This window comes from Poecilia mexicana, unplaced genomic scaffold, assembly GCF_051168715.1.
Source record: "Poecilia mexicana isolate PSO_F unplaced genomic scaffold, ASM5116871v1 scaffold_4, whole genome shotgun sequence".
NCBI lineage: Eukaryota > Metazoa > Chordata > Actinopteri > Cyprinodontiformes > Poeciliidae > Poecilia > Poecilia mexicana.
Genome location: NW_028263373.1, coordinates 8,760,357 through 8,770,767, shown reverse-complemented (window position 1 = coordinate 8,770,767; position 10,411 = coordinate 8,760,357). Strand labels below are relative to the sequence as shown.

At 38.0% G+C, this 10,411-nt stretch overlaps 1 protein-coding gene across 1 annotated transcript; it reads right to left on the bottom strand.

Annotated features, from left to right (window-relative positions):
* Positions 1-336: 336 nt before the first annotated feature.
* Positions 337-10,162, bottom strand: bsg (basigin). Its single transcript, XM_088004893.1, has 8 exons — positions 9,942-10,162; positions 5,249-5,414; positions 4,580-4,674; positions 4,337-4,473; positions 3,963-4,236; positions 1,727-1,751; positions 1,568-1,641; positions 337-1,407 (listed from the first exon to the last, which is right to left on the bottom strand). Exons 1-7 carry the CDS (start codon positions 10,003-10,005, stop codon positions 1,581-1,583), a joined length of 822 nt encoding a protein of 273 aa, XP_087861019.1. The 5' UTR covers positions 10,006-10,162; the 3' UTR covers positions 337-1,407; positions 1,568-1,580.
* Between the last annotated feature and the right edge of the window lie 249 nt (positions 10,163-10,411).

Below are 10,411 nucleotides of genomic sequence, written 5' to 3'. Positions count from 1 at the left end.
GACTCCATGAATCTTATCCAGTCCATCTAGAGGTGTGGACAGAGCTGGTCTTGCGAGCCTCAGTTGTCATGACAGCAGCTGACCATTCAGTACCGTCTGGAATGTGTAAAATGCTGCGGCAAGTTTTGAGGGAAGCTCCAGTCAGTGCAGAAATTGACATCTTACAGTCCAGCATTAACATAAAAGCAGCACTTTAAAATTTACCATTAACTGCAAATTGTGATTTGCAGTTGATCACAATTTAGTTCAAATTTTTTGAACTAAAATAGCAATGATGGATCTAAAGGAGAAGGCTCATAATGGGAGCTAAATTAAAACTTTCAGAGTAAAAGACAGTTTTAAATTTCAATATCTTTATTTCAGTTTGTGCAAGTTGTACAAAGGATGGTATTCCATGTTGATGGAAGGTACAGCACTTTACACAATTCTGGCTAAGTTTTTAAATCTTGAAACTCTATAGTGTAACATTCAATCACCACGTTGTTCAGGTTAAATGGAATATATGGCTTCTGAATTATCTACACAGTGAAGAGGACAGAAAACCATTCAACAATCAGGTAACCGTTTCAGATCACAAGAAGCAAAGAGGAAGATAAATTCAGTAGTATTTTTTTATTTATTTTTTTAATGCGTGCAAATTACCGAAGTTGCATTTTGCACTTGGTCCAAAATAATCCTCTTATACCAGGGTGGTTAACTGAGCAACAACATGAGCCCCAATTTTAATCTGAGGGGAAAACAAATCTAAAACAAAATAAAAAAAAAAAAAACAATTGTCAGACACTGAATGTTAGCAAATTGTGAAATACATTTAAAGCCTCAGATCTAAGCCAATGTTTTCAGGTTTAAAAAGAAAAAGAACCCAGATGAAAAGCAGTTTAAGGCAAAGTAATAAACTCTGCAAAGTAACGTTTGAGGGGTTGCAGCAAATCATACATGAATTCCAGTAAACGTGTGTTTTAAAACAAGGATGGCAAGTATCTGGATCAAAAGTACAAGAGAAACATTGTGCTTCTTCACAAGTGAGTGTTCCAAATCAAATCAGATATTAAAATGTGGCAGTGTGATAGGCCTGTGCAGGAAGCTTGAGCATTAAAAAAAACTGAAGATCACAAAACTATGCATTCTCATGTAATTTTTTTACACCACACGCTTGGCTAGAACAGCTTTAAAACTCATGCAATATTTGTCACATGGCCTCAAGCAGAAAGGGTTGTTTCACACTACAACCTGGCTGCACAATGTTAAAAATTAAGCATAAAAAAAAAAAAAAAAAAAAGAAAGACCAAAAAAAAAAGGAAAATTATTCTAACACACTCAAGCACAAAAAGGTACTTTAAAAATTGTATTGCACAACATAATGTGCCACACAACAGTTGAATCCTGGAGTGCCAACTTGACATCCATCTAGAAATAAGGGGACAAAAAAAAAAAACATTTTATTGAAATTTCCATTTAATGCACTCCTGTTTTACAGCTATGTACAAGTGCTTTAGCAAGACAGCGTATATTTTTACATTAAAAAAACCCCTGCAGAGTAAGTTGCTTAAAACATAACTCCACATACCTCCTTCATTTTCTTAGTTTGCGTTTCTTTGCCTCACATTCTTGTCCTTGTGGTTTGTAGTAGAATTGCTCTTCCTGGAAGACAGACAAGCATGAGCACTCTTCTAGAAAAACCACTGAAGGAAGAAAATAAAATACAGCAAGTTGTGACTGTACTTACAGAGGAGCAGCTCCTGAGTCATCGTCTGAACAAGCAACATGTTAGTCATTGAGGAGAGAGAAGGGAAGGAAAGAAGAAGAAGAAAAAAAGAAAGTTAATAGCAGTTTACAGCTGGGTAGTGTGAGACATGTCTACACCATTTTAACCAATGACTGTAGCAAATGGTATTAATGACAACCTCCAACATGACTGCAATGGCATGACCAATTCAATTACACATGAATAGACATGTCCATCTGGAGCATTTCTGACAATGAATGATGCAACTAGAATCATACAATGGTGATCTATTAACCAGTTCAACTGGAATCATTTGTGTTGGAGAATAATAATAATAAAAAAAACATTTATCAAATGTAATTTTGACAATTCTGTTGCTTCAGCCAATCTCCAATAACATTTAGACACGTCAGTTGGCACTCAACTTTTAACGCACCGTCCCAATGCAACCCTAAGCATCACAGACGCTCATGCAATACAAGCAAGAGATAACACACTGCAACGGTTGTATTCTTCAGCTGAAACGGCTCAACACACATCCTGGCAATGTATAGTGAAATTTCACACCTGAGCGACACCATGTATTGACAAGATAAAAACAATAAAGAGAGTAGGGTTCCTCTGTGGCCGAGCGGTGAATGAGACGAATGGCATAGATCGGTTCTCACGAGAGTTGCCTCGCAGTTGACATGCATTAAGTACAAGATGCAGAACACATGCAAACAAGTCGCTGGCTCCTTTACTTTTAAACCGACACGGCGTCATGTCAAACCAATACACTACTTCAAGTGTCTCATCCGACTCTTTCATTGGCTCAAAAACAAAACATTAGAGTTTAGGCAAAACCAAAAAAGTGAAAGTGAATATTTGAAGCTTGCTCTGTACAACATTCAGCGCCAGTGAAAGAGTGACCAAATCTTTGAGCACATTCCTCTTAGAAGTGGTTACTATGAAAGCAGTTCATTCAGACTCCCATAGCTTTTTTTTTGGTCCCCCACGCGGCCATCTCAGCTCAACCACTTCAGTCTGACATGCAGTTTTTGTTCACTTACCAAAATGCAAAATCAGCAGCGAACAGAGAAGTCAAAAATGTAAAAAAAAAAAAAAGTAAAAAAATAAAAAAGGTTCTATAACAGATTGTTTACACAACAGTAGAAGCCAATTCATGAGCTACATTAAAATTGTAAATAATGACTAAACTAAAGACAACATTGACAAATTAAAAAGCATGTTCTTCTTCCCTCTTCCTGAACGTTCGTCTTGATTGTTGAACTTAACGCCATCTAAACCCCAGTTCTGTAGGGATCGGGAAAACCCATAGAATCACAAGTGACAGTAACTTATAGGTTTGATGGTATTTAAAATTGAGAAATCCTACTACAGTTTTAACTGCACCAAACATCTGAAATTGGCATGTAGAGCTCCCATGTTCAGCTGCCTTCAGGGTCCAGTAGACGCCAGAATAGACATTAAATCAATAAAAGACTTTTTCCAGACAAAAAGTTAAAATTACAAATAAATCTTTACATATTTACTTTGGGATTTTACAAGACTGCTCAAGCACAAAGGTGGAAAAAAAAGGCAATTCCTTGCCTTTTCAAAATCTGATTGCACTGATGTTTTTGGTTATTTGTTGGGATTTCTTTATGTTTTCCCTTCAGCTTGGTTTTTGCATAGAGTTAACCCCAGATATTCATAGTGCTCAAATATGTTAAGGCGAGACGATTTAACCACAGAGTTGTAACTGTACCTTTAAGTAAATGAATATTTCTTAAAAAGTAGAGACTGTTAAAACAAATAAAATAAAATCAGTAGAACATCTCTGGATAAAGCTAACGGATGGGATACACTTTTATCACCATTATTAAAACAAGCAAAACTTTTTTAAAAAAGAGTGAGAAATTACTAGGCATAATTTGAAGGGCTACTTAACTGGGAACAATTACAAACAATCTCTCCTTCTAAATTCTTAGAAAAAAATGAAACATTGAAAGTGTCCAATAGAACTTGTTCTGAAAAGTTCTATTTGAATGTTTGAGAACAAAACACATTCATAAAAAAAAAAAAAAAAATTAAAAACTCTTGTGGGGAAAAATTAAAAAAATTAAAAGCATTTTAACACTTTGCAGTAAAACCATAGCAAACTGGAAATGTCATACTTCTGTTCTTTGCAGGTTGGATTTCAGACGTCGTATTTAAATTTCTGGGAGCTTGTAGAAAAAGTCGAAATACATACCATCAGTGATGTCATCAGGCTTTCTCCTCTTTTCGTAGATGAAGATGACCGTCACAAGGATGATGACCTCAGCCACAATGCCAAGGAAGGGCCAGAGAGCAGCCAGGCGACTCCGGACACGGAGAAAGATCGCGTCCTTGTTTTGGCCGAGCTCATTGGTTCCATAGCAGAGGTAGGATCCACCGTCGGTCTCGATGTTCAGGTCTTCAATGGTCAGCATGGTCTTGTTAGGGGTGCTCTTGATCTCATATCTCTCAGTGGAATTAACAATAGGCTGTTGACCACATTTAGAGGAACAAATATTCGTCAAGACCATCTTAATCTAAAGGAATAATTTTCTTTCTGCATCGAGTCGTTAAACACTGTATTCCCACCTTTTGTTCGCCGCCCTCCTCTTTATACCACATCCAATCAGTGGGAAGGGGGTAACCATGAGCAACACAAGTGAGCACACTTTTGTCATTCTCATTACCGTGCTCTGAGCGCTTATAGGCTGCGACATGAGGAAGTGCTGTTTAAGAAAACAAAAAAAGTATGTTAAATATAGTCATTTATCCCTGATTATATAGATGATTAGCAACATCTGAAGGAATTCTGATGCATTTATTTTCACTTACTTTTCACCTCAATGGCCCGCTTCAATTTTGGCCCAGTCTCAGTCTCAAACACACATTCATAGTGTCCAGACTGTTGATAGGTGATCTTCTCCAAACTAAGAGACCAAACAATGCACCACTGATTGTTAAACATGGAAATGTATTTTCTTTTCCAGCACTGCGAATCAAAGCAAAAACTGACTAAAGCTGTAGCTACTTTCATGATGATTAGCCTTTCCACTCAGCCAAGTAGAAGGAAAAAAAAAAAAAAAACACAACAGAGTGCAGTTTATGCTCAATAGCTGGGTGAGAATCTAAAGCCGCTTGTCTGCTTAAATATTTCAAGTTTCCGGTTAATCAAAGTCCCGCTTTGTTTGGCACTACCGTCCTGCCTTCCCTCTAAAATGGAGAATTAAGGTCAGAGCAAGACAATACACTGCTAGCGGCTCTCATCCCTGCTGCCAAGAGCAGCAGCAAAGCTGCATGTCTGCACGGTCCACCTCCCCACTAATCAAGAGTCGTGAATGGCTCACTGAAACCCATAACACTGCTGCTAATACAGAAAGCCTTACAGAGGGAGGTGGAAAAAACAAAGCAAGCAAAAGTGATGGACAGTAAAATGTTTCAATCAATCAAAAGCAACATTTGGACACATCCACTTCTGTAATCTTAGGAAGAAGAGTTTCTTACTTGTATGAAGCATATTTAGAAGAAGAGGACTTTGAGTTATCAAGGACTTTGTCATTATGTGTCCAGTAGGAACCCTTAATGGGAAGGCTGGAATCTGTTATGTTGCAGGTGAGAACGGCAGACGTTTGGTTGCTGACCTCAGACGGTTCAGCACTGACTTGTGGGCCTGCAAGGTAAAGAGAGGGGAATAAGACAAATCCTTCAGCTTTTTCCCCCCCTATACAAATATCAAAACCACTATCGGGAGGTTAAAGCATCAACCACCAAGAAACATTTGATTTAGTGAAACTACAAAAAGGTCACAAGGGGAGAAAGGTTTTTGGTAAATGCATGCAGAAGAAGCAACAGCTGGGAGAATAAGTTTCACTCCCAAAAAGCTGTGGTTATTTATACAATACTTGTACCATTTTGTTTAAATTTGCTTCAATTGCAAGACATAATACTGGGCCTCAAGGCAGAACACTGCCCAATGGCTGAGAGCCTGTTTAATAACTCGTTGCCATCTTCTGTGCTTATAGTACGGCGGGCTATAAGCAACAAGAATGTCTACAAGCATTAAGAGGCATTTACAATGTTAGTATCATTTAAGGATAATGCCAAATCTACAGAGAAGCAGCACTAATGAAGTAATCTGACACCCTTTTGAAATTGAGCAAAGATTCCCCCCTTCATTTTCTATACCCGGTTATCCTAGTTAACCACAGTCATTGTCCTATTGAGGCCATTTGCAAATTTCAAGCCTTATGACCAGTATTATGAGCAAGAAAGCCCTGATTATAATTGCACTTAACTAAGTCTTGAAATGAGGAGTGGGGCGAAGAGGGGGGTATCAGATTAAATGCATACTTTGCCATCAGGTGATACAGGATTAAAGGAGCAGTTGGGCTATACTCTGAAACCAGGTTCAGTCAACTACAGGGCAACCTTGGAGTTTCTTAGGAGAGAAAGGGGGAGCATGTGCTAGATGGGAGCGGGACTGAGAGGATACTGAACCAGGAAAACAGGGCAGGAAGTAGACGTCCAGGATTCCACTAACGAGGAGCTAACAGCTACTTCGATGAGCGTCTCCTCATTTATTTATTTTTTCCCCTCCTCTTCCACTCACTTTCAATCACAATAATGTTTGCCTGCGAGCGGATCCACTTGATTTTGGGCGTCTTCTTCAGATCATTGCGGTCGGGGTCGTTGGAAGCGCGGCACTCGTACATGCCCGTGTCGTCAAGAGTGAGGCTGAGGAGGTGAATGGTGCTGGTGGCGTGAGCTATGTATGTGGCATTTATTCTGACGCGCTCATTTCGCGCCCCATCGAACAGCTGGGTGAGAGTCTCATTGGACTCCTCGCCTTCAACAAACCACCACTGCACCTCGGGAATGGGGTTTCCTACTACCTCACAGTGCAGCTCCGCACTGTCGTCGATTAGTTTGATCTGAGAGAGGGGGGATTTTATGAAACCCGCTGAGTGCGATTAACAGCCAGCCCAGCAAATTCACAAGGAATGTAATAAGTGTGTTAGAAGCAAAGATGAATGAATGATTGATAAAGATGGAGGGAACAAAAAGCATATAGAAAAAGACAAAAAGTTAATAAAAACTGAGGAAATGAAAATATGACAGCAAGCCCAAAACATGCACAGATAAAACAAATCAGAGTAACATTTACAGCCAATTCTTAGGAGTATTTTGATCACACTGATCAATTAAAATAAATGCAACATAAAAGGCAGCAGTAGATGACCAAAGCTCAATCGGCAGCAACATTTTGACTAAAAGCCTTGTGGTATAAGAATATAGAACATTACAGATGAGCTCTAATGGTTTGCAACTTGAACTTAGTCAATATATTTTTATATTAATGTCAAATAATGCACTTGAATCTGAATTGCGCTACGTAGATAAACCTGCCTTACCTAGATACAAAGTTGAATGACTTCTAGGCTGTTTTATACAAAGATACTTGCTCATATCTAGGTAATTTAAAAAAAATTAAAAGGTGTAAAGTCAGCTTTTAGGTCAATATATGTGGTAGTAAAACCCAGCTCAGATTTCAACTTGTCTAGTCAAGTCGGAAAAACATATATACATGTAGTTTAAGATTTAAGATATTTTTCAAAAACCACTAAACTCATTGAATTATCTTACACTTGACAAGTAGCAGGATTTAATCTTAATCTGTTACTGGTAAATCTTTAACCCTCTTAATGATTAAGCGTCAGATGAAAAAAAACTGAGTTGAGGGCTTTTCTCTTTAGCAGTATTAGATCAGACGGACATTTCTTATTAAAACAGGACCATGAAACAAATGTAATGGCCATCAACCAAAATAAGCTTGGTCATCCAAAGACACCAAAACAAAGCATTTGCACTAAATCACAATGTATAATGTGAGAGAACAAATAGAAAAGCAGATGAGGGTGAAAAATGCAGATGAAATCAAGATTAAAAAAAAATGGTGAAAATGTATGAAAAACATTTAGAGCCAATAGAGTTTGTTGATAGCTGTGCCAGGTTTGCTCAACCGTAACTGTCAATCTAGGTTAACACTAGATATTTTTAGGCCATCATGCCATTGATTTAATGGAGGCTTTGCACACATCATTACAGAACAAAGGAATGGCAAATATCACAAACTAGAATCACTGCATTAGCAAAGTTTTTAAAGAGTCGTGCATAATCACATCCATTTCATTTTCTGCACATTCAAATTGCTCATCCAAAAACAAACACTTGGAGAAGCCAGAAAATATTTTCGGCCATTGTGTGACGACCAGTAAATCAGGTTTAATTAGTCACAATGATTATGCCATGTAGCCAAGCAAGTATGAAAACTAGAGCTCCAAAGTAATAAAGGCCTGCTGGGGTGATTTAGGATTCCTGTCCTTTCCACAAGTATAGCTGACCTCCATGTACCCTTACAGAGCAGAGCCGTATGGCTGAATGGCAAGTGGAACAGAAAGCATATTCCCAAACAGAATACGCTATTGACAAACCACACTGTCTATTAATATTAAAGCACTGTGTATAAACATTTGACTGAAGCCGTCCTCGTAACCTTTGACCAAATGCAAAATGTCAGCAGGTCACAAGAGGGATCTCTGGTCGTCAAAAAATGCTTCAGGCACTGTACATATCTTGCAACTTTCCACCATTACCAAAGGTCACCTTGAGAGCTTGTGCAGCATGGCCGTTCAAATTAAGCAGAAGTCTACAGTAAAGTTTGGTTGCGTGCAATTTCCTATTTTAACCATATGCTCTGTAACATTAGATTAAAGGATTTAGTGCTTGAAGTTCTTTTAAAAGTTCAAATTTCCAAAATTAGTATTTGACATTTGACTGAGGGCAGCAAAGACAATGTACCTCAAATAGGTTACGCTACAGTCTGAAGTAAACAACAGTTATTTTAAAAGATTACTTTAAGAGAGGCAAAATATAAATAACACAATGGATTAAAACATATCTACATTTTTTTAATCAGCCAAATGCATTTTTCACATTTTTAAATCCATGGAAAACACTTAAAAACTAAAATCTGTAGCCCTTGTGTTATATTTCCGCTGAAAGACTGGTGCAAAGTAAAACCCTTTTAAAACAAGTTTTTTTTTTTTTTTTTAAAGGGTATCAGTGGGTTGGACACATTCCTAGCCAGCAAAAACGTGCTGACATAGACACCAAAAAAATTTAAAATCTTTTAGAAGCTCATAGTTTATGTAAATGAGCTTGGAAGAATTCCCAACCAGTGTTACACAAAATAATAGATTATTTTGATTAAGTTACTGCAAGTCGACCAGTGCTGCCCCGAAATAAAGTCAACTGTTACTGTGTCAAAATGATTCTTAGCATAATCAAGCCTTTTCAAGGATTACCTTGAAGAAAAAGTTCAAACTATTTTGAATGCAAGAAAATGCTACTGCTGGAATTTTTGTTTGCAGTTTTGGGGAGCTATTTAGGGTAGTTAAAGTGTCTTTTTGGATTCAACGTCATCATAGAAATCAAAGTGACGTTTAGAGAGATAAATTGCGAAATATCAGTACATGTTTGTATCATTTTATATTCTTTTTCCCCCCCTGTATTGATTGTAAACGTAAGTCAGCTTCGTGTCAAAGAATTGAGTCGCACCGTAAAGCTTACAGCAATAGACTGATCTTTTAACACACAAGATGGTGCCCAATGGAATCCATTAAATTAAAAACGACAGATAATCTGGTTAGTAACGCAAGTAATCATCTGAAACGTTACGCAATCTGAGGTTAATTTTACCACAGCTCAGAGGGCGCTAGTTACTCGGAGGACGCTGTTAATTTTCCCCAATAAAGACAAAAAAAAAAACAAACAAAAAACGTCTTTCTAGATTATTAATTCGTTTATTAGTTTAAGGCGCGTCTTTAAAGCGACAAAACGCAGATTTTCTAGCATCACGCTGAGTCATTAAGACGGTTTACATAAAACGCTCTTTAGCCTTCTCGACCGCAAATTAGCTAAACGTTTCAACGGTACATCAACAAGACACACCCGTTCAAACCCCCCAAAGAAGATTTCAAACATAATAGTTTTTTTTTGTGTGTGTCGTTTGTTAGTTTTGTAATAGCCATTGTACGTTTTACAACGATGAAAACCGTTTGAGGACGGCGAGCAAAACAAAATGTTCATAGTCAGGGCAAAGTCTACACTGAGCCAACATGGCTGACACAATTCTTACCTGTGGACGCGTCGGCTCGCCAACAGCATAAAAGTAGGGCAGCGAGAGCCCACAACAACTTCATAGCTGATGACTATTAACGATTTTCACCACGAATAAACACGATGCGAGGTTGTTTGTGGGGGAAAGTCTACTTTTTCCCGCGAGCCTCCGTGGTCTTGAAGCCGAATCTTCAATGCCGACAATGAGTCGATGTGCTTGGTCGTCCTCTACGCACACGCCCTTATCAGCACGTACGCATGACGTAAAAACAAATGGGCGTGGCGATGGGAACGTGTTCCATTATTTTTAACCATTTACTGTAACTAAAGAACTGACTTCTAATCGACACCATTTTAGAGACATACTAAACGGAACATAAATCAACAAATTTGCTAGGATGAATTGTATCTCCGTTGTAATATAGTTACAAAGAAAATTTGCCAGATTTGTTTTTGAATCATTGCCACTCTTTATGATAATTGAGTCCT

What these genes read in the sequence shown, in the direction of transcription:
- bsg (XM_088004893.1), bottom strand. Translation starts at nt 10,005, where the DNA reads ATGAAGTTGTTGTGGGCTCTCGCTGCCCTACTTTTATGCTGTTGGCGA. An exon ending in GCGAGCCGACGCGTCCACAG is followed by an intron (nt 5,415 to 9,941) that starts GTAAGAATTGTG and finishes TTTACCTTGCAG; the next exon opens with GCCCACAAGTCAGTGCTGAA. An exon ending in GACTCAGGAGCTGCTCCTCT is followed by an intron (nt 1,642 to 1,726) that starts GTAAGTACAGTC and finishes TCTGTCTTCCAG; the next exon opens with GAAGAGCAATTCTACTACAA.